Source organism: Poecile atricapillus, chromosome 2, assembly GCF_030490865.1.
Source record: "Poecile atricapillus isolate bPoeAtr1 chromosome 2, bPoeAtr1.hap1, whole genome shotgun sequence".
In the NCBI taxonomy this organism is placed as follows: domain Eukaryota; kingdom Metazoa; phylum Chordata; class Aves; order Passeriformes; family Paridae; genus Poecile; species Poecile atricapillus.
The window spans coordinates 28,735,774-28,760,986 of NC_081250.1; the positions used below are offsets into that span (position 1 = coordinate 28,735,774).

Below are 25,213 nucleotides of genomic sequence, written 5' to 3' on the forward strand. Positions count from 1 at the left end.
AATTAGAAAGTGTTTAGAAACAGGTGTACCCTTACACTTTATATGCTGAAGTGCTTTCACTCTGTAAAAGGCAGCATTGAAAAAATATTTTCTGCACCTGTGAAAAAGGATGGAATGGATGGACCCCCAAGTAATTTCAGTTCCATACCACAAAAAATGCTGCAGAACATAGTATGTTACTGAAAGAGAAAATAACTGCATGACATTTTAGACCTCATGAAAAAGGTGATTACACAATTAACAGCTGCAAAACCTTTTTTCTTCCACGTTTAGGCAATGCACTTGATGTTTATGTACATTAATTTATGACTGTGAAAGCTATTTGAGAGTCACTTGCAGTACCTTAGATTTGCAAAAAGACTTTTTTCCAACCAAGATTAAAAATATTTCTTTGCTATCATTTCTTCACTACATCAAGTCTACTTTTCAGTCAACTTTTAAAGGTTTTTCTGGTCCCCCACATAGCACATATTTTAAACACTTTAGTTAAATCTTCAGTTGCGTCTGTTGACCTCTCCTGATCCACTTCCTAATTTCCATTGTAACACATGCCCACTGTTTTTCTCTGCAGCTAACACCAAATAAATGATCATGTGATGTGGAAGACATTCTCCTTAATAATCTTTGAGAAGAATAAGTCTTTTAAGTCTGTAATAACTTGACTTCTGGGCCTTCCTTATGATTTTTATAGAGGATTTTGCAGACAGCTGACCAAAAGAACTCCAAAACTGAATTATATCTCAATACATTATCTTTATTATGGTATAATATAGTATAAACAAAAATTTGGTAACTAAAAAAAAAGCAAGTCAGCTAAATTAAATTGTCTTAAAATTAGAAAGTTAGATTTAATTCAATTGGGGAAAATACTTTGAACTGAAATTAAAATTGATTAATTCAAATTTCTTGCTTTCGGGAAATCCAGAAACACTGAACTTGTCTAGAGATTTTAAACAACATTTGCAATTTGAATACCCTTAAAAATAAGCATGTCCCAAACTAACACATTTCAAAAATTTAAATGAACAAGCTGTTGTTTGAAAGCTCTATCCATGCATTGGTATATAAGGAAGACAATTAAAATGAAAACCATGAGGCAAACAAAACCTTGTAAAGGCTATAGATTACCTATGCAATCCAAAATCCAGCCCACAGTTCCATCTCCACCACATGCTAGTACTCTGAACTCAGCAACATCTCGGAAAAAATTTAACCTAAAAAGAGTAAATGAAGATACCTAATTATGATCAGTATAATTGTGCGTTATGCAAACATGTTATGGCTAAAGACATTTTCTTTAATAGCAAATAGCAAATGATCACTGAAAATAAAAATCACATCTGCTTATGCATTCATTTTTTAAACAAATAAAATCAAACATTATTATTATCAGTATTATTATCTGAAAAAATTCAAGCAAAATTAGTAATTGAAGGGTTATTATGGTACACTAACAGCAGAAAAAATTTGGACCTGATGGAAAGTCCAACCTTTGACTTCAAAACTTGTTTCACACTATCATCACAAAACATTCTCTGTTCACTTAGTTGCAAATGGAGAGGTAGTCTCTGTAGACAGAAAAGTCTAAGTTGTCTAAATATATTAGCCATAACATTTATCTATAGGAAAACTTCCTGTTTCTGGTGGAACACTGGTACATATTAAGCTGAACATTCTGTGGTTGGCAAAAACAACTTTGCATCATGGTTTAATAAAAAAAGAGAAAGCATCAGATTGAAGGTCCTCATTCCATCATCCTAAAAACTGTATTTTAAAAATAAAATATCTTTGGCAATATTTGCCTGGCTATTTCTGCTTACATATCCATCAAGTGAGTATCACCACCTCCTCATCCACTTCATTCTATATCAATGTTGCATAATGCTGGAAAGTGAGAATATATTAAAACAACACTAAGGTGCAGCATTTTAATTTAAGGCATTTTTAATTTAGGCGTTTAATTTAAGGCATAATTTTAATTTAAAGGCATCAGTTCAGGATAGCTTTTGACACATGCTGAAATCAGTCAGTCCTTACACATAAATTGTCACTAGACAAAAAAGTTCCATTGATTTTGTTTTATTACTAGGCATGTATGTGTATGTTCATATTGTATTCATTAGTGTTACAGACATTTTAATATCCTATGTTCTAGAGACCAGATCTGATATCCAGTTTACAATCTCCTAATAAATGCACAACTAACATATTTTACGCAAATTCTGGAATACAAATAAATATAGACAATTGCTTACAGGTGTTTCATTCCAACTGTTTCCCATATGAAATTGTAATGCTGCAGGGAGAATGTAGTTTCTGTCCTTAGAAAGTTTTAAAATTCTTTTGGACCGCTTGATAAAATCAAGAGCATATGAAAAATTACAGACTAAGAAAGCAAGAATGGGAGAAGGAAATGAAATACACAATGACCAAAGGAGTTATGTAATATGTAGAAGATGACAGGACAACTTCTTGTGCTATTAGTTTTTGACCAGAATTTCAATTTCAGCCAAGTCGCATAGAATTAAGCCAATCACATGTCCCACTACCTGTAATTTTCTCAGCTCAGAAGAGCTCTTAAGCAATTTCAAGTGCAAATATAATGCCTGAAGCATGCTTACTTGCCCGGTATTAAAGGCTGCCTTACTCTTCTCACCCCTTTTATGTTGTACTTCACATATCTGCAGGAGAAGTGCTGTAGGATCTCCTGTGATCCCAAAATGTCGTGTGCCAAATCCAGCCAGGTACACGTGGGGAACACATCTAATAAGCGTCTGTCCTGCAAGATCCTCTGTTGGAAGTCACCTCACAGCACTGCAAGGGCAGGCACTGAGATGTGCCCTGGCCCACAGGTGTGCACGTCCATCCCTTCTCGAGGCCTGGCACAGAGACAAACGCCTCCTGCCACCAGCATTCCCACTTCTAGCCCATGTGTTGGGTTGGCAGAGAGTTACCAGGTGTAATTACATTGCTTCCTATACCGAGAGTATTTCAGCTTAATTTAAATTATAGCCCAGAGGTGATGGCAAGGCTACTGACTTCTAAGGATTTAAACATTTCTACCTCATGTAGCAGATACAGGAAAGAAAGTCTGAAAAGAACCAACCAACCAAAACAACCAAAAGCACAGGATTGATTTTAGCATTGCTCCAGACTGGAAGAACATAGACCTAAACCTCTGTCTCTTTTTATAAGCATGCTTTTTCACCATATGGGTATCAGGCAATCTTTTTGTTTTGACTGTATAGTTAATCTTCATCAAAAAAATGTAACTTTAAAAAAAGTGGGGGACTGAAAAATCTGCCAAAACCATATTGTCAAAAACATTTTCAATAAGCTTCATTTGTATTTCCCTTGGAGCTTTTTATATTCACAGACAGTGCATTTTCCAAGCAAAGTACAGCATTAAATACACGTAACTTTTTCTTTTTATAGACTTAAATATAAAAAATTATACATACATTATATAAAAACCTAACACACAAAATACATAAAAATAATGCATGTTACAGTGTATATTTGCATATATAAATGCAGTGTATATAAATATACTATAGCAGATATAAATATTTATAAAATCAAATTAATTTATAAAATTAAATATAGTTATATAATTATATATGTAAATAAATCTTATTCATTGAATTAGAATGTGCAGCCTACATTAGGAGTTGGGAAGGGAAGGCAGTTTTCTGTTTTTTAAGGTTTCATTCAGACCCAGTAAGTGTTACAATTGTAATGAAAGAATTTGACACATTTCTTTATAGACTTTTTGGGAGAAAGTCAATATTCCTTACCAAGAAAACTGTACTCAATTAGTGTTTTAATAGCACCTGCTACTTCTTATCCACCATTTTTCACATGGTTTGAAAAGAATTAAAAAAAACTGCTGGAGAAGGACTTAGTAAAAGTGGTTTAAATGAAACTGAAAAAAAAAAATCGAAGTAATTTTCAAGATTTTGTGCAATGTCAGCCTGAGTTAAAAGACCAGAATAGAAAATTTTATCCTGTTTTATTGGAAAAAAACTGAAACAGTTAAAGTAATTGACACCAGCCTAATTTTATTTTGCCAGAAACAAGGATTCAAATGCAGTTATTGAGTTTCTGCTGATAAATCAGTAATTTCCACCTGAAAGAGGGCAACTGTTTCAGCTACCTATATTACTCTAACTCAGTTTTTCATAATCACCTCACCAAATCCATAGGAATGCAGGGGATCTATTTATGAATAAAATACAAATGCTAGAGGATGTAACTATTTGATTTTGAATCATGCAGTTAATTGATTTATACACAGGTAGCAAACACATACGCATTCTTATAGAACAGTTTAGAGAAATACCTGAAGTATTTATATCAATTTATTTAATTAACTTAATTTATTAGAGTAAACTGAAGTTTTACTCATATTAATGAACACATAAATTGCAGTATTTTCCATTTAGTTCCCTGCATATGACATTTGCTCTTATACCCAAAAGCAGTGCATTATACAGAACTTCAGGTACTCAGCCACACAAGGTGGCATAACAGCAATGATATCCTTCAGCATTCTTCACTCACAGTGGAAGCAAATCTTAAGACTGTCTACAGCTCAAAAGAATAATCCACTAGTGGATCTCAGGATAGGTTTCAGGTGTCAACACTACACATGTCATAAAAGCAAAAATATTGTTAAACAGCTGCTTAAAATATATCTCTAAATTCAGGATTTAAGTCTCATATCTGAAGACTTGGTGAATTCTAAGTACTACTGATTTATGGTGTACAAAACTAATTTTTATCATTACAGTACAACCAACTCACCATTGCTGGCTTTGCCATGGCAAAAATGTAATTCTTCCAAGAAAATATGGACCAAATTCAACATTTTGTTCAGAAGAAAATCACTATGCATTTATCATCTTCTAAAAATATTCTTGGTGTATATACCTTCCTAGAATACTCTGGGTATTCCAAATGTCCAACAGCAAAGAAATGCACTAGCAATCAATTCAAATAGTGAAGGAAAATAGTGTAATTTTCAAAACAGGCCTATTGTTTTGTGAAGGTAAAAAAGCCCAGGTGCTGTAGAGTCCCAGCTAAATTACAGTGTAAGTTGTAGGAGTTCAGCTTTGCTGTCTTGGGCATCTTTTGAGTGGGCAAAATTTAAGATGCAGAAAGGCCTGTTGAGGCAAACTTGCAGCTAGAATTTAAAAAATAGATGCTCTCCAAATTAAATGCTTATGGAAGCTACAAAGAAATACAACTTTTGTGGATATAATTTCTATAATAGAGTATAAAAATACCATAAATTAGACATTTTAAATAATAGAACTTTAGGGAACAGAGGCCTTTTCAGAGGGACAAAGACTTTGTGAAACGCTGACCTCTCTACAGAGTCCTGCAGCTCTGTGGCTCGACTGCTATTCATCCTGCTATTATTTACCTCTCTGTGAGGTGAACAATAACTGAATTTCAGATTCTTCAAGATCATTAAATCCACAATAACAGTTGTTGTCAGAAGTAGAAGACTCCTATAGAGATATAACAACCAAACAGGGAAACTCTTTTCATGGCAAAAAAACACAGGTGCTAGGCACAAATTACACAATGCATCAGCCCAGCAATTTTCACGTCACTGTGTTAACTGTGGCAGTCTGTAACCGTGGAGTGTACCTTTTATGCCTCTGTTCAGCTGCAGAGCTTACAAGGTTTTTCCAGCTCACTTGTATCCCTCCACTGCCAATTAAAGAATGTCTAAACCATTAATTATTATACCCATGTTTAAAGTGTACCCTTTGCCCTTTGGCTTAGAGCTTCTTGATTTTCAGGCCTTGCTGCAGGTCTCCGTTGCTGGAAAGGAATCAGGGAAAGAGTCGCTGCCATGAGGTTTATTTGCATCATGTACATATTTTTATACAGACTATGCACATCACGTGTCTTAACATAAACTGCTTCAAAAACCCTAGCAAAGAAGCTGCAAGAAATTGCTGTTGTTCCTTAACTTTTTCATATACCATCCCATCTATTATGAAAGTAGGCAACACATCCACTTCAGTAATTGTACACTGAGGTTACGATACTAAAACTCACTGTCAATTTGCTCAAAATATTTTCCTGTTGTCCTGCTATATGCCAGCATAGTTATAGAAAAATATAGAATAAATGGGACATAGAAAGGTGAGGCTTTTTTGTGGTTTTGGGAAATTGTGTTTTAGTTTCATGGGGTTTTTTTGTTGTTGTTTTTTTTTTTTTTGTTGTGGTTGTTGTTATTTTGGAGTCTTTATTCCAACACATTTCTCTGCAATAACATGGTTATCCCACTAAAGAGGTAGAGCAATAGACACAGCATTTGAGCTGCTGACCATTAAAAAAATCCAAACCAGCAGTTTCAGCCCCCCCTAAGATTTACGATTTTCTCAGTCTCCTAGTTCTCTTTTACTTCTCTCTGCCATTGAAAAGGGGATGCTGAGATTTTTGACAAGAACAAACTGGAAATATCAATTCATGTCAGCCACAGATGTTTGGAAGTTAAGTTACAAAACCTGTGAATGTTATCTTCTTGCTTGATGACAGCGGCCCATGAGAAAAATGCCATCAAAAATTAAAAACATTAACTTATGGGTTAAAGCAGACAGGTTGGCTCTAACAAAAAATAAAAATTCTTAGCTAATACTAGAAACATTTTCTAGATTGAGTAAAGATAGCAGAAAATAGTACTTGAAAGAAAAATAAAAGTCTCAAAATAGGCTCAACTAAAATGTACTACACTCATATTAAATGCTTTAAAATAAATATACATTATGCTTATCCCTTTCTACTAAATAACTTACTGGGATGAAGAAATACATTTCTGCTTTTCTCTGCACTGCATAGTACCCAAATCTTTTCCATTTTGATCTAAATTTCACATGTAGGATGAGAACATTAAATAAACATAACATTTGGATTGGCAATCCAGAATAACTGGCATTACATAGATGGATGAAGGAGTGGACAGATGGATGAATGGGCAGGTTTTATTAGGCAACTCAGCCCTTGCAGAAAACAAGTACTGGTAAGTGAAATACCAGAGTTTATTCAACTTCTCTATTAATGGGCCAAATTATATGCAGCCTATAAAGTATTGCCAGGGGCAAGAAGTGATGGCAGGAGACAAACTTGAAATTTAGGATTTTATTCATATCTCTGAAATGAATAAAAAATATTTGAAAACAAGCACGGCCAGATTGAAAAATTAATTAGAATTTTCTTCGAAGTGACTCTGAACTAAAACTACTTCGATTTTTAGAAAGAATAGAAAGAAAAATTGAAAACATTTTCTAAAAAACACTGTCCTGGTTCAAAAGACTAATGTTTAAATTGCTTCCGTGCAGGGTTTCAGCTTGAACTTAACACTGCCCTCTTGTGCCTCTATCTTAAAATGCATTTTCCTCTACATAGCAAGATTAATGAAAACCAAGTCACTTACAGACAGAAATGCAGCCAGATTTTTTTTTTAATTTCGAAGAAATAAGACGATTATGAACAAAAACATTTGTTTTGTTAAAAAATCATCCTCTAAATTTCTAGCATGACATTTCTATTATACAGTAAGTAAAATCATATTTGTTACTAGCTTTGTCTCAGTTAACTCTTCCAGTCTACTTATTCTTTGAACTAAGAGTACTTAAATTTTCCATATGTGTCAAGAATAGCACAAAATCAACAAACTTCATTCGAATAATAAAAACAGAACTAGCATTCAGATACAAGATGAGTATAGGCATGAAAGAAATCATGCATGCCATTATTTCCATTTTTTGGGCTGGTTTTGCACCATTCAGCAGGTTAACATTAGCCACACTGCAGTGCATAATATCTTAACTTCCTAAAGGATTGAGCCCAATATGCTTTTCACTTTCATCAATGCTACACACATCTCAAGGTCTAAACAAATAAAAAATGTGAAGATTTAAAAAAAAGTAATCAAACAACAATGTAAACTTAATGTCAGTGAATGTATACCTTCTAATATCCTTCTGCAACTCTTTTCACTGTGTAAAATTTCATGTATCAGTGATATAAGTAAATAGCACCCAGTACATACAAAATAACATAGTGAGCAGATATTTAGTGCTGCTCTGTCTAATTTTCTTCTACCAAAGCACCCTTAAAAAGGAGACCATATTAGGTGATTAAGGTTGGTGTTTGATACTCTGCAATTCTCCTGTCTTCACATGAATGCTATTTAAGAAGAATCACAGAGGAAACACACTAAGCAAGGGACTGCAATACCAGCCGGCTCATCAAGCACTTCAGTCCACATTAAAAGCCCCTGCCAGCACAATCTAGCCTGGCCAGTCATTTTCCAACCACTGCGTTTTCAAGATTACATAACTGATAAGAACGCAGTCACCAATACATTACAGACACCTTTGCATGTGCACATATGTGTTTATGTAAAAGAAATGCATGTCTTGCTGGTCAGTCTTTGAGGCCACTGATGTACTGAATACTTTTATACAAGCAACCCCCAAGAACTTGGGTTGCAGAAATGGAAGCTGCAAATAGGATTAAGTTTATCCCACAGTTCATATCCAATAATGCATGGTTTTCAGCAAAACATATGAGACATAGCTTTGCTTGTACAGATAAACAAATAATACCTAAACATTTCTGCAACCATTCAGAGAACTGTAGTGTTTATACATTCCAAACATGCTATATGTACTTCAGTCTGTTCATTTGATCATACAGTATTTTATTAAATGAGTTCCTGGTAATAATATTAACTGTAAACTTACCCTGGCATTGGTCCATTTCCAGAAAGACTATAAACTTGACGAGGATTTAAAAGGTACTGAAATTTTCTATATATTCTGAAGAGGTAAAAGAGACAAGGAGAAAATATTTACTTACATGTTTGGAATTTTTTTAAAACCTTTCAAATAAAAGAATTAAAGGGGTTAGAACATACTTTAATTATTTGAACTGCAGGATCTCATTTATACAAAAAAATCAAATACTTGAACACGGCAATTATAATTCATACATAGAGTGTATTGTGGGGGTATAAAGTTGAAACAGAAGTACTACAAGCTATTTACAATTAAAATGCTGTGTATAGACAGAAACAAAATACGATAAAGAACTATAATTACACAAGAAAAGCTGAATCAAGAAAGCATTTTGGAAAGCATATTGATTTGTATTAAAGTAACTCCATGGCAAAGGAGAGATTTCTTCCTGAAATTTTTTGCAAACACAGAATTACAAGTATAATTAATTGCAAAAGCTAATTGGCTTCGCCACCCACCAAAAATGTTTGCATAGGCTGAAAAACGTTCTGATAAAGAAAACCTGCGGTCAACTACATTTCCTCAGGATTAGATTTGAATGGGAAGAAAATGAAAAAGATTTGAAGCATTGTTTTACTAAACTACCCTTATTTTAAAATTACCTGAATAATAGGAAGCAATTTATTGATACAGCATGACAAGCATTTCCCTATCCCACGAGAGCCTATGTGCTCTCCTACCCTCAGCAATTATTTCTTCAAAAGTGTAAATTTAGAAATTTGAGTTTACTTGTCCTAAAAGTAGAACAGAGATTTTGTTTCTTCATTACAAATATTAGAATTGTAATTTCCTACACTGACTGGAATGCTAGTAGTGATTATTTTCTCACAGAGAAACAAGAAAGCACATAAAAGAGCTGGGGCTCAGAATAAATAAATACATCTGACATCCATGGCAATAGTTTAAATTATAAACCCATGCTTCTTGGTTTTAATTTTAATGTTTCTGTTTTTAAGGTAATTAGTATTTCAATGTTCTTACAAAAGCATTTCTTTTTCTACTGAAATATTTCTTCTTATCTGTATAATCTCCTAAATAAAACAGAAGCCTAATAGGAGCTGAACTCTAGGTTAAAATGTCCATGTTTTCAAATACAGAACAATAAAATTGTCTAGACACAATCTATCTGCACATTCAGGGATTTTATTTTTTTTTTACAGAAATGCATAATTTATCAGGGTAGCTGGAAAGCAAGTGTGTAAAAATACTGAATACAAACAAATTCATAATTATCTGTAAAATTGCCAAATCGGAATATTTTCTTAACTTCTCAATTATTTAGTGATAGCAGCTTCATAAAGCATTTTATTCAAGCACACTCACACAATATATTCCTGTTCCCATTCCTGACAGAAAAAGTCAGTATGAAATTACTAGTTTCATTTCACAAGTATGCACATATCATTGTTGATGGCTGCGACAATGATTAAATCAGACTTTTGGCAATGGATTTACAACACAATATACATATTCCCATTTTACAAACGTAAAAGGAGTCTTCTAGTTAGAACGTGTGATTTGCTTCTAAGAGATGTGTGGAATTTAATCTGGTCAAAGGTGATGCTAACTTGTGTAGCTGACCATGGCAAGCTCATGAACAGTATTTTTACAAAGTCACAAAGGTCTAAGTGTTATTTTCTTAAAGTCTGGTGCTACAAAACAAACTAGCCACTACCTACACTCACAGTGCTTTGTCAGGTAACAGTGAAATGCTATAAAAGACTTCCTAATAAAGAGGAGTCTAGGTTTTTCTACTCAGAACCCAGAAGTCTGACCGCAATAATGAAGAGACGACACTGAATCGTACTTGACTCAGTGCATACCATTCATGACTACCAGTTGAACATCAGTACCTGCTAATCACAATATAATGACTCACAGCAAATGGCACATCAAGCTTTAAGTTATTAAACACACTTATGTATTCTAGTCTGTGTGAAATTCATAAATTGGTGCCTCACTTCTATTCATACATTCTCAAAAAAAAAAGTTAGAAACTGTTTATAAAGGTTTCCTTCACACTAAACTGTACCCTAACAGGGTGACATGGGGAAGCCAAGGAAATGGACAGTAATTCAATGTTCCATTTTATATCTACAATACCAAACAGAGACACTGACGTGGCTCTGAATGCCTTGCTTCCACATGTGAGGAGGGAACTGGATGTGGTTTCCTTGTGACTGGAGATTTGTGCTGACAAGGCCATGAGGTGGTGTGGTGGGAAATGCCCCAAAAGACATTTGTGTGATGAAATGCAATTTCATGAATGAAGCCAGTTTATGAAATTACTACTTGTCAACAAACAGCTGTGCTTCTGTAAATACTTTTGGGATTATTCTGTGATCTGGAAAACTAAAAAGATTCAATTTAAAACACAAATACATAGAGAACTTTCTTCATTGTCATTTTTCTTTGTATTTTAATCATGCCCACGATCTCATATAAACCTCAGAATACTCTGCTAACATAATTGAGGAGCCAGAAAATTATGACAGAATCATCTTTAAACAGCTCAGCTGCTGAAGAAAATATTTTAGAGTGCACTTTGGGCTGAGTTAGATTAAGCTGTCTTCTGAAGAAGAGAGAAAATAAATGGCCAGAAACTAGCTGGCAATTCAAAACTGGCAATAAAGTTGACTACACTGTGGAAAAAGCTGGCAAAAGCTGGCAATGCCTTCTACCACAACTGGGAGATCCATCTTCAGTCCTCTAGGGGTTATTAAAGGTCTGGTCAATATGGGCTTAATTTAATCCTGATATCACACAAGGAAGAAGCCAAGAATTCCTCTCCAAAATAAAAAATCATAGTTACCTTCTCTCCCAGACATACAATATTTGAAAAAGATCATTTGAAACTGCTTTTACACTTTGTTTCAATGCTAAATGAAAGATCAGAAAGGTAGATTAGTCAGAAGGGAGGAGGGAAGAGCTACTATGAACCCAAGTTATTGGAAAAAGGCAAAGGTTAAAAATATCATCCACCTGTATTGCACAGACACTGAATGTGGAGTCAGCAAGAAACGTCAGTGTACGGAAGCTGATCTCCAGTGCATCCACCAGCACATTTGTCAAGGAAACAATTGTGTAAACTCACCCTCTGGTCAAGCAAATAAACTGGAAAATGGGGAAGTGGAAATCAAAGTAATGAGTATGGCAAAACAACAGCGTGATTTAGAAGGACTCTTATGTGAGAAACATTACCCTTAACAACAGCGTTTAGAAGCACTACATGCTTTTTGTATATTCCTTCTGTTGAAAGAAACTATTTTGTGAATGGTCTACTATATATATATATATATATATATATTTATATATTTATATAAATATATTTATATATATTTATTTATTTATATATATATATATATCTACACATTCTATTCACAGATTATTGAAAACTGTTCCCTTGATTAGTCAGATCATAAATGCAGACATCCCAAACCAATAGCCCTAGAATGAAATGCATGTTCTGCATTTCTTTTGTATGAAATTAACTGCACCTGCCCATTGCATGCACAACCACTGAAAAATATGTTAAGGTATGATACAGCCTGAGGAATTCACTTGTCTGGGTTTGATAAACTCCTATTCAGTCTCATGCTCAGTTAAAATCCATTTCTAGTGTGTGAAATCCTTATATTCATCAACTTTAATTCTATTTTTCTACTTTCTTCTTAATAAATATTATTAAATTATAAACATATTTTTATTCTATTATAAACATATGTATTGTCTATTAAAAAATAATTCAAGTCCAAATAACTGTAAATACACTTGAGTTTCACATGATGGGCAATTATTAACCTCCTAATTGAGAAGAAAATATAATGGGGATATTGTCATAATTCTTTATTTTCCAATTATATCTGAAAGTCATAGCATTAGTCTTTACAATAGAAACCTACTCAGGAAGAAAAAATTTATCACTACACATTCTGAAAAACTGAATTTGTAATATAAGGAAAGTTTAAAAATGTATCTATAAGATATGGGTGTAGAGAACGCATTTTTGTGTTAGGAATGCACTTTTTCTACATATTCATTTGTTGTCCATCAACCCTCAGTTTGAACATTTAAAAACTAAAACTAAAGAAACAAGCTTCTTTTACCTTTAAGTGATCCTCAGTTCTTTGCTTTTGCATTTGAGAGATTTGAAAAAATTACAACATACAAAGGAAAAGACCGTGAATTACTTGGGTGTGCACTTATTCAACTGGTTTTCAGTTGGATGTATGAACTCTCTTCAAGAATAAAGGCAATGAAATGGGCTGGGTTACCATATGGTAAGGCATAAAACCTTGTTTGGGGAGTCTGGAGTCTTGACAATCTGCAATAACCTTTCCGTGTTCAATGAAAGTCAATTACAAATCTTATTTTTATTCATCGTGACCTCTCAAATACAGAGAATCCTAAGTAAAGACTGAGGAATAGTAAAGACTGAGGATCTTTAGTAGAAGATTTTCTTAATCTGAATGAATCAAGACAATGAAATTCTGATCTACAAAAATTAGAAAGTTGTGGGTTCGTTTTGCTTTCCTTTTCTTACCCTCACTGCTGGGGAAATTTTACTTTTGTTACAGTGTATCGTCTAGTCCCACCCCCGTCAGCACCTGACCAGATTACAAAATTGCTCTAACAAAAAAGCATGACTTGAATGTCATTTACTTGAAAGTTGGACTCCATGATCCTTGTGGGTCCCTTCCAACTGTGAAGAAATCTGTGAATCACCATGACTGTGCATTTTGCAAAGTAACTTATGTCTTGAAATGTCCTGTGGTTTTACTTTCCACAACATATAACTGCCACAAAATTGGAGGGTAGGGAATATATGGGAGTCTCTTTCTGGTTACTGCCTGTAAAGCAGATAAAACCCAGGAAATCTGAAAAATTTCAATAACATTTGAACTTTTGAACTGAGAATATTTTCATCACTTAGATTGAAGATTCAAAGTAAGATGCACTCTTAACATCCTTATTTTGTATTTTTGCTACTGGCATTGATATGAAACATTAACACCTGGAAAATGGAGTGCAAACCCCTTCTCAACAAACAGAGATCTGGCTTTGTATCTAACTGTGAGATAATATCTCCTAATGGTGAATGACCTGAGATACGTTTACATGACCATGCAGTTGATCTCTTGATGTGCTTCTCTTAAAACAGAAATATTGAGTGTGACCTTGATACTCAAGGATTAGTATGCAATTTAACATTTTGTGTGTGTGGTATCAAAGCCAATTTAAGAGGTTCTTACAATTCACTCTACTCAGCTGCTGGTGCCTGCCCTCATGCTATACACTTAATTGTGTAATGACACTTGGGGATAATGGTGCTAAGTGAATGAAGTGTGTATAGGGCATCCACTTTTAAAATTCAAATAATTCCTGTGATCTGTTTGGCCTCAGTAACAGTTTCATTGACATAAACTGGGAAGTGTTAGACTGTAATACATGAAGGAGAATAGAAGCTTGAGATGGCAATCAGATTTTAAACTTGCTTTTACCCTGGAGAATATCTAACATTAAATGACATCCCTGATGCATTAAGCCCATTCAGATAGTAACACTTGAGACCAATTATGAGCTGGGAACTGAATGCTGTGAAACAGCATTTCATTAAATTGTTTCTAGGCTATAACTAACTGTGTAAGTGCAGCTCTCTAACCTGCCTCTCACCTACATAATTGCAGACTGGATCTCTGATCTACTCACTTCATATGGGTACTGTAAGAAGTCAAGCTGAGTGCCAGTGCAGATTACCTCCCACAAGACCCTGGACTGCACAGCAGACCAGGGCTGCCTCACACTGCTACTGTGGCTGGAACATGGAAACTCAGGATGGCTCACAATGTTTTGTTCCAACTGCAAAGGCATGTTCTTGAAACGGTTTAGAGTTAATATTTTAGATCATTAACTGCTTTTGACACACCTGGCTGATATCTAGTATCCCCAGCCCAGGGATTACGTAATCGGCTCTCAAATTCTCTCAGTGTCCTTCAAATACAGCTCCTTAGCTCTAAGAATTACCCTAACAACTACTCTGCAGGATTTTGTCCTCTTTGACAGTTTACTTTCAAAAGGGGCACAGGAAGATGTGATCTAAGGGAGGAAGGGTGGAGGAGGTAGGGAAAGCTGACCCATTGTAGTTTACTTGCTTGGTTCCAGGCTCTAGTATCACACCGCATCCCTCCTTTTTTGCTTCTCATTACCTGTATCACCAGTATCCACAGGTGTCACCTCCAGCTGCATCCCGGCCAAAAGACCATAATCTTTTTCAAGACTTTAAGTTCCAGAACTGATATGGTGAACTAGGCTATAAAAGTATAGGTGTCTACGGGATGATCAAAAATGGCCATATTGCTAGCATTTGGAATCCTGAAAAATGCTCTGAAAAGTCTGTGCAGGGGGCAACTAATTCAGCATTCCTGCCTGAGTAGGAGGAGAATGCTCCTTACCTCTACTTTATCAGGCCTCTGATATATTAACACTTAGACTAATAAACTCAGATATTTTTAATTTAAATCAATGTAATTACTGACATACAAAAAATTAGTATGTCTTTAAGTTTGTGTGATTGGACTCTAATAATTCAACTGGATTTTTAGAATGTTTCCTATAAAGAGAAATCAAAAGGTTTCTTCGAAGGAAATCTTATGAAGAGGTCTGAGAGCCTCTACTGCAAAGTCTTAAAAAAGCATATCCTACATTAGAAAATGGAATACTGCTTCTATTTAAACTACTGGCCTGCCTGTACAATCATTACATAGATAAAAAGAAAACTGTTAGAACTTTAAAGTTTTAATACAAGATATGGCAACTCACATCTTCATGCAAATCACACAAACCCATGCACTGAACAAAGCTACAAAGTTTTGTTTTTTTATTTGAAGCAAAACTATTCTACAGAACTCTTTTTTTTAACTGGAGAATTTATAGGAACAGAGATATAGCATGTTCCACCGTGAGGAATAACAATATAAAATTTTGGATTTTTTTCTCATATGCAACTTTTAAAATTCATTTTTAAACATTTCACACACCAGAATCAAGAAAGAGAGAAAAAAAAAAAAAAAAAAAAAGAAAAAAACCCTTACCTTTCTCCTTGTTTCCCACCACTTTTAGGATTGACAAAAACTAAAAGTGGATGAGTGCCTGGAACTGGAGTGATCTAAAAGAAGGGAATAACACAGCCACTCATTAATGCTGTGTGTTGCATTCATTTTTTCCTATAGTAGACAGAAAACAAAAAGCTTAATTCAAACTCTATGTTATGCTATGTAATCCAGCTGGAAGCAATACCATAATTCGCAATAAACCTCACTTCATTAATTTGCCAGAAAATGCAAGTGACTTCGCTTTTAATGCTGTTTTACAGCTGTGTTGCCATTTTAACCAATAATGCTACTGAAATATTCAAATATATAACCCATCTCTCTCTATATAGATATATATGTGTGCATGTATATATCTATATATATATATATATATATGTCTCCACCAGTAGAGAAGAAAACTTTAAATGCAAATAATACATTCATTACTCTGACAGTAATTGCAGAAGGAAATTACTTAAAAGGAAAGGAAGGAAAGAAAGGAAAGAAGGAAAAAGCTTAAAAGAAACTTTATTTTGGAGAAAGAAGTGTCACTACATTATATACTATGAAGGTCAACTATAGCTGTATGGAACACTGAATTTAACAGATTTTTTTTAAAGTATGGCAATGATTACCTGCAATATTTAACATAATATGAAATCACACGCTTTTTAAAACATGGTAACCATAAAATTAAGGAATTCCTTTAAGCACCTGAGAAAGCTGAAAAACTTCAGAAGGTAGAGAAGAAACCATAAGGAAGAAAGGCAAGTCTGAAGAAAAGAATGTTGAGGAGAAGGAAGGAAACAATTACTTCTACCTTTTTATTTTAACTCTTTCGTGTATGGAAAGTTTTACAGATTCACATTATTATTTAGCTTTACAAACTAACACCTCCATTCTAATTAGTAAGGTTAGTCTGTATTTTCAGATACTCTTGAGACATGTGTGTTTGTTGCCTTTACTCCAAAGACTGGAACATAAAAAAATCAGATGATCTCTAATATGGGTCTTTAAACCATGAAGCTAGACTATTCAAATTTAGAAGTATCACTTTGAGACATCTATCAATTCCAAAATATTTGAAAGCATATTATGAGTTCAAAATCAGTATCACCGAAGTCATACACCAAAAACTTCAGAGATGTAGCTTGGACAATCTGTGTTTCAAAATGATACACTGAAAGGCCTTGCTCAAAATCCTTATTCAGAATTCCTGAAATAACAAAACTTGAAGATTTCATAAAGTATAACTTAAGGCAGAACCTGAGAAGCATCATAGCTAAAGAGTTTTACAGGCATACTATAGAAATATGCATATAATCCTACAGGCATCTAAAAGCACTCTTCTTTTAGAAGGAAATGTTAAGCACTGGTGTGTCAACTCTATTAACCATTTCACAAAAAAATAGAATCAAATCTGTTCTAATATATACAAAAATAATGGAAAAGTCCACAAATTCAGTGGTATTAAGCTTAGCATAAAAACCAACTCAGAATCACCTGGAGCAGTAAAGTGCTGTACGTTGAAACATACATCAAATTGCACAATACAGTGAAGTTTGTCATATATTTAATTTTTACCTACTGTTTTAATCAATTTTAGTTATTTAGCCAATTCCCATGATGTTTATTCCTGTGAACTAAGTGTAAACCAATGGTGCTCATTGTGACAGAGATGGAATACCTACTGAAATCCCTTAGGACGCAGGTTAATTAATGAGACTCATCCTAAGGTTATACATGATCTATTACTTCCTCTAATTAGAAATAATAATCTTGATCATTATGCTGGTTAGCTAGAAAGAAGCAAGATGAATGTGCATAACTATGATTAATTGTCTTTAAGTCATGCAGACCTCCACTGCCACTAAGATATCTGCTCACTCTGTCTGATGGAAGGAAGGTTTGGGCTTGAGCTTTTTCTCAACAAAAGCTAAGTGATGGACTTTTCTATCGCAAATCTTTTATTTCAAGACTCAATGAGATTACTGAAAGTAGAAGGGTTTTGATCATCAAAAAAAAAAATAATCTAATAACTAGCCTGTATCCCACTCAGTTCCAAAATAAACTTTAATTAAATTTTTACAGCTTTTCCAAATTAATTTTCCAGATAACATACGGTATTTTTGTATAATGAAATGCAACTAAAGATTTAGACTAAATTAGCCAACATTTTCAAGCCCTAATCTAGCACAATTTAAAGGCAATCTTCATGATGTTATAGGACAAGTGACTTAAAGTAAAAAGAAAAAAGAAGGTGGTGAAGCACTTATATATAGTTTCTCCCATACTGAAAACAGAGGTCTAACAGCAGTAGTATGAAAATCTTTGCTTTGTTACCTTGGAGCTTAAATCATAAACAAATGCAATTAACATACTGATTAAGTTTTCTGAAATAAAACCCTTGCTTACTGAAGATCTTGTTAAAATGAGACCATGCCAGCAGAATCAAAGTATTAGAAACAGAGTAGCATGCCAGATATGGGAGAAATAGGATAGTATACTTTGATCAGATACAGAATGTTTTCTCCAGACCATCTTTGGGCAAAATACTAACATTAATTACCAGTTATATTTATAGCATCTTACATCTTTGTGAGAATAGTTGAAAAACTACACAATCTGTGAGGAAAAAAAGCCCTAACATTCTCATTGATCCCATCCTTTCAGTAGGATAGCCCTCAAGGTCCACTCAGCCTTCACAATAATTACATTCAAAACAAGTTATCACTTTTAATGTCTATCAAAAATTAAATATTTGATGCTAAGATGAATTCCTGCTACTTAAAACCAATTTAATCTATCTGTGAAAAACAAAGACCACAGTATAATCAGCAAATTAGGGCCATAACTGCAGAATTATTTCTAATGTTATCATCATGATTACCAGTACTGTGTCATGCACTGTATTACAAATGTGTCATTACAGAACACCAAGCATTTCAAAAAACACCTCAAATATATTAAAAAATAATTCTACCATCTTTGTCCCCACTCCCTTTTTCTCTATCTCTACCAGCAATAAAGAAAAACAAGGATGAAACCCAGGCTTTTGATTCATCTTGGGAAGAGAAGATAAAACACAAGTTTTGGATCACACTAAAAAACTTAGGGGAAATCTTATGACCTGAAAGCAGAACATGCAATAATTTAAAGTTTTGTGTTGAAGAGTCAATGGTGCTAAAAGCTGCTGTTTGGAGTAGACCAAGTATTATATCGTAGGCATAGTATCACATGAGTGGGAAATAGAGACAAAAAATAGCTGAAAATAAACTATGAGCATAAGCAATCTTATGCTTGGAGTAAACACAAAATTCATACTGATACATGGTGCTGCAACCAAAAGGAGATGCCAAAGATGCTCCTCTATTTAGACTACTTTGTCTCACTGGAATTGTGTGGATATCACCCAAAAGTTAGAAAACATTGTGTTTCCTTTAGCACAAACTTATTAATCACACTGCGACTGATTAGACAGAACTTGAGCCTTCTTTCAATTAAGACTAGTATTTTTTTCTTCATGTTTTGTCACAGATGATCTGGATAGCAGTGAAGCCTGTGAAAATGGTAAGTACAGGAAGAGATTCTTGAAAGCAATTATAATGATTGCTCTAATATCCAAGTATACCATCATTGGAGCAGCCAAGTGACTGGATAGGTTTTAGGGTTTCTGTTTCAGGTTTTGTTTGGATTATTTTTCCCTTCTTTGGGTTGCCATAACAAGAATGTTTGACTAATCTAAAAGACAAAACAATACAATAAGCATTCCTATCCTGACACAAGATGAAATAATTATGAGGCATAATATAATTTATATATGGTAATGGAATATTTTTACTGAAGCCCAATTGCAACATATCAAAAGATAAAGAGAAGAGACAATTATGTATATTAAATGATTATCACATTGTGATTATCATGATGATAATTTAACTCCTGAGGAAATAAAGCAGCAGAATCCTGCATATGGACATTGATTTCACTCAAAACTACCCATACCTCAAGGGAAAGAAGTCAGAAGTTCAGGCACATCTATAAGTCACCACCCCTAAATAACATTAGTTCATCACACACATGAGTTTTTTCTTTCAAGCAGAAAAACTTCCATTTTTATTATAGATACTGTTAGTAATGCAAACATGTTGTTTCTTAACCACTGTTAATGTTGAGATGCCTAGTACCCTACTTAGAAATACCTGGACAAATAGCACCCTTGAAGTTTACTCCATCCATTAATTAACAGGTCCAAATGAGAATAGTTAATAGTTATCAGGACAGACTCAGATTAATAATGTAAATTTACTCAGCATTGCATGACACATACCAAAATAAACCAGTTCAGCTTCACCCCATGACAGAAGTGTTTTAGAGCTAGTCCTCCCTCCCCCTTAATGTCTTGGGAAATCCTGACAATGACATGAAAAGCAGATGTGTGTCACAGGATTCCCGAACCAATGGAAGAATTTACTTACTGCCTTTTAAACTATGTAAAAGTGAAATATTAAAAGAGTGAATATCTATTTAACTCTAAACATATCTCACTCTTCATACCTAAAATTATCTGCTTAATATTAAAATAACAATAATCACACCTGAAGGCCTTGTCCATCTACAGTGACAGAATTTGCTCTTTGCATTTTGTTCCGTTCTCCCAGTTTGTTCATTTGCTGAGGGCAGCTCTTTTCTTTTTTCACTGTTGCTTGTCTTTCCTTGAAAAGAGAAAAGGAGAAAAGGGAACATTTTAACACATTATATATAATGCTGTACAACTGTAACTGAGACTGTACCTCCACAAAGTTGTTTTTTCTTTTTTTGACTAGCAAGTAATGTCAGACTCTGCTTTAATGAAAATGAGATCTCAGTCAAGTTAATACACAATGTCTGGCCACTTCACATAACATCTATCTATGTGTCTGGACATTCCATAATGCCTAGGCAATAGATGGATGACAAGTGTGCAGTCACAACACAAATTAATGCAATGGTGTGAGAAGATAATCTGACATTACCAGGATGCAATTCTGAAACTTGAAAGCCAATCATACTTGATTGTTTAATAAGCCTATTGGTAAGAGATCAGTAATTTTCAAAATTTCATCCTGACTGCTAGCAAAGGTTGGATGCTTCAAAGTACTTTACCAATTTGACAAAGCATACCTGGTCTAAACGTACCATTATTAATTAGCTGAGTAGCTTTTTATAAAACATGTATTTTATAATAGAAGGAAACCAGAATCTACATCAGATTCTAAGCTGTTGGCAACTTTTGATACTGATACATAGTACAATGATGTGGTTATTTGAAAGAGAAAAACTCAGAATTCTTTTGTTGCAATCATATTTTCAACTGTTACCATGCCATTTCAGAGAATTCTGCATGGAAAAAAGTATTCTCATTCTTTGTATCTCATTTATCCTATTTATAAACTGTACCCAGCATGTCCTTTTAGGTTGTCCAAAAAATGCACCATAAATTAAGACAGCAGATGTTTATCAAATAGAATCAGTGTCTCCAATCCCAACTGCACCCCAGCCGCTTCCCTCCACAAGCGCAAGGAGGCTTTAAACTAGTCAAGGGAATGGGCTGGCACAAAGCTGCTGCACTAGAAAACAAGCATGAAGGACATTATTGCACCCCCTGCAACTGCATGCAGTAACAAGTTCATTAAATGTTACCATTTACATTAGAGACCAGGCTGAACCCATCTCTGTGCTACCTCCAATAAAGCCTTAGGGATCCTAGGAGCAATTAATCCAGGAAACTCTTTCAGGAGCTTTTCTTTTCTTTTTACTGGTAAGAAGCACTGACACAGATGCTGTCAGGAAGGGAGGAACTCTCAGCTTAATGCAGTACCTTCTAACACAAACGTGGACCCTGACTGTTTTTATACCATTGTCAGTTTCTTTAAGTGAGTCTGACAGAGTCTCTAGTCTAGATCTGATGCGAAGAGTGGTCCAAGTCATCCTAGACTACCTTGGGTAGCCAAGTGCTTGGGGGAGGGGTGACAATTTGACCATATTTTGTGTAAGAGGATGGACAAACCTACGCCACTGGGAAGAAGAAGCCAACAGGGGAGTCTACACTACTGTCTGTATGCAGTGAGATTACCAAGAGGTTAGTTAACAGAATTCCTGGATGCTTTGAGTAACTTGATTGGTCCAAGACAAGATCCAAGACTAGACTGCAATCCTATTGCTTTAAAGAGAGAACAGTAGAAGCAACTAGAGATATTCACCTCATCCTTAACCTCAGAAACAAAAACACTGTATGTATCACTGCCTAAGAAATCACCAGCTCTGCACATACTTATTTGATGATTTTTTTCAGAAAGTAGAACCAGGATGAAGCACCCAGAGAATGAAATTTTTGAACTAACACAAAATATTTTGCACAATGGATTGGTTAGTCCCAAGGGCAGCAAGTAAGATACATCCTTATGAAGGAAACTTCACGCTTCATTACAAATTTAAGAAGTTGTTCTGAGGTTTTAAACAACTTTGTGAATAATTACCCTTAAAAGTCACTACCTTTTATAAAAAGAAAGCATACCCTGTTCAGTAGGATTTTACATTGTGGCCAAATCTGGATCGTGAATAGTGCAACATCTTCAAAAATCAAATCAGATGTCAGTAAAGTAGAGAAAAAGCTAGTAAAAATTGTTGTTTCTAGCAAAAATCAGAGATGGAGAGCAAACTTTGAAAGGTCTAGGAAAATCTCAAGCTAAAGGAACATTTGTGATAATTCAAAGAAAAATTTAGCAGAAAGTAACAGACTCAGCACACTGAGTTTATGCATTTAGAGAGGTTAAAAAAAAAGTTCAAAAGAAGCCTTTATAAAGTCTGGCACTAAAAATCTTCTTGTATGTATCATGCTGAGACCCATGCCCAAACTGTTATTAATGACTCAAGTAAAATGCAGTAAGAATTACTCGAAGTTTTGGATTGTGGGGTGATACAAATAGCAGCATGATACAAATATCAGTAAATACCCTCAGTTGGCCTTGACTATGTCACAGCAGTCCTATGCCTGCTGCATTACCATTCCTTCTCCAGTTTCTATTTCCTGTCCCATAAGCAAAACCATAGCTTAATTCACAAAGACAATACAAGATTAGGTTATTTATCTCAGGTAACATAAAGGAAAAAGAATATTCCCGACACAGAATTGTCTAGAATGTTAATAATATGATCAAAGACAGATACCTCATTATACCTCATTAACATTGAAACTCTTTCTTCACTGATGATTTTTGAAGAAAGTACAAATAAAGTATTTCATATCACCCATCTTATATATCACCATAATACATGTCACCATGTCTATCAATAGTGCTCTTTTAAACATTTCTGAAGAAGCTGACAAGAGATTCTAGATTTCCTAGAGTTATATATCCTATAATTTTTAGGTATGTGTCACACTAGTGAGGATTTGACTTAGTTTGTATGACATAATGTGATTAATTGTATCATAATTCTAATGAGTAAATCTGTTAATGGAACACAAAAAGATTTATCACTTAATTTAAAAAAAATTTTTAAAACATTCTTGCGCAGACCCTTTCTTTAATGTATGAAATACCAGCTGTGCCTGACCTAGCATACCTTTGTTTTGGGAACTGAAACATTACTAAGGTATCAGAGAGTGTCAAGGAAGAAGCAATTTAATTTTTAAAGTAGATAAAAATAGAAGACGATAAGAATGGATAAAAGCCTAAAAATTCTAATATAGTTAAGAAAAATTTGACATGCATTGAAAAAATGGTTTTATAAAATGCAAAAATTTATCCTTCAATTTAAAAATATTTCTGTAAGAGTTGCGCTATTTTTAATACCTTGCTAAATAAGGCGTACAAAATGATCAATGTATCTGTGAACCATTTTTTTTTAGTGAACATGCATGAGGTTGACAGAGATACCGAATACAGCAATTTATATGCTATTGTACATTTTGATGGCTCAAAGAATAAAGCTTTTTGTTCTTTTGGTATGTGCTAGTGCACATATCTTCTAATATAGTACTTACCACAACAATTCCCCCCCCCCCCCCCCCTTTTTGCCCTTCTCATGTCTTATTTTCCCCCTTGAACTCCCAAGGAATTGGAGTCAATATTCATTAGCTGGAGCTTCTACCACTCAGGACTGCTCCAGAGAGACCACTGAAAGGTGACAATTATTCAATTGCATCTTTTCCACATTCCAAATCAGAAAATAATTTACAAATATGACATGACTTTCCAAATAATAACCCAGAATATCATCTCTAGATTTTCGGTTCAGCCCCAAAATGCACTTCATAGCAGAATGTACAATATCATGAACTGTTAGTACTCGAGCATTCATGGATGCCTCCCGCTACGCACCTCAGGGAGCAAACCTCCTAAAGTGGGAAGCGTCTGTTGGAAAAAGAGAATGTTAGGCTGCAGTACCAAACAGCTGGGATGGCAAAGGGCATGGACAGAGTGTTCACAAGGTACCCTGCAGCAGTCATACTTAACAACATGCACGGTACTTTGTTACACTTTTGCACAAGTGGAATTTCCCGATGTTTTAGCTGTCCTATTACATAATTTACACTCTGGAAAGTATGTGTGGGACCATTTTAACACTATTACTATAGCTAAGAATATTAGAAAACATGAGGACTTCATTCTTTTGAATAGCAGAAAGAGATACTTGATACCTGGAGAGCTATTTTGATTTTATTTTCCAAGTCTTTGAATTCTCATCCAAATCAAGGAATCTTGTTTAAAAAGCCACCTTCTGCTACAATTAACAAGCTGTATATCACTAATCTTCAAAAACTACTTATATTCTTTCTTTATATAGAGGTAGAATCTTTTACTTTACATGAAACACTAACATTTAGAAATACCATACTCTATCATAGCTGTTAGGGTAAAAACAGATGAATAATTACTAAAGGCTTACTAAAAAGCTGCCTCTTTAACTGCTGACACAGAATTCAGGGCAAATAACAGCAACAAGTGCTTTTTCTCACCTTGCCTTTTAATCAATAACTGCAAATGTATTTTTTCTGGATTATTTCCTACACAAGATAATTTAAATCAATGTATTTCATAACTTGAAACAACAATGTACTTATACATTATACAGGATTAAAAACTCATTAATAAATGCTTAATACCATTACACAGTTTGTCAGGTGGCAGCTTAAAACTTGAAATTACTTCTGTATGATAATTACTTCTTCTATTATATGTATTTTTGGATGAAACATATACCCTATTTGGGCATGGGGTTGCATAACAAGAGAAGTATATTTTTAATTTATTATGC

At 34.3% G+C, this 25,213-nt stretch overlaps 1 protein-coding gene across 1 annotated transcript in view; it reads right to left on the reverse strand.

Moving 5' to 3' along the window:
- DGKB (diacylglycerol kinase beta) overlaps positions 1–25,213 on the reverse strand; it is a 331,799-nt gene that overhangs the window by 195,655 nt on the left and 110,931 nt on the right. Inside the window, exons 15-18 of the mRNA XM_058833546.1 lie at positions 20,509–20,625; positions 15,914–15,987; positions 8,769–8,843; positions 1,129–1,214 (exon numbers count right to left, since the gene is read on the reverse strand). Coding sequence (XP_058689529.1) covers positions 1,129–1,214; positions 8,769–8,843; positions 15,914–15,987; positions 20,509–20,625 — 352 coding nt within the window. The remainder of the gene's footprint in view (positions 1–1,128; positions 1,215–8,768; positions 8,844–15,913; positions 15,988–20,508; positions 20,626–25,213) is intronic.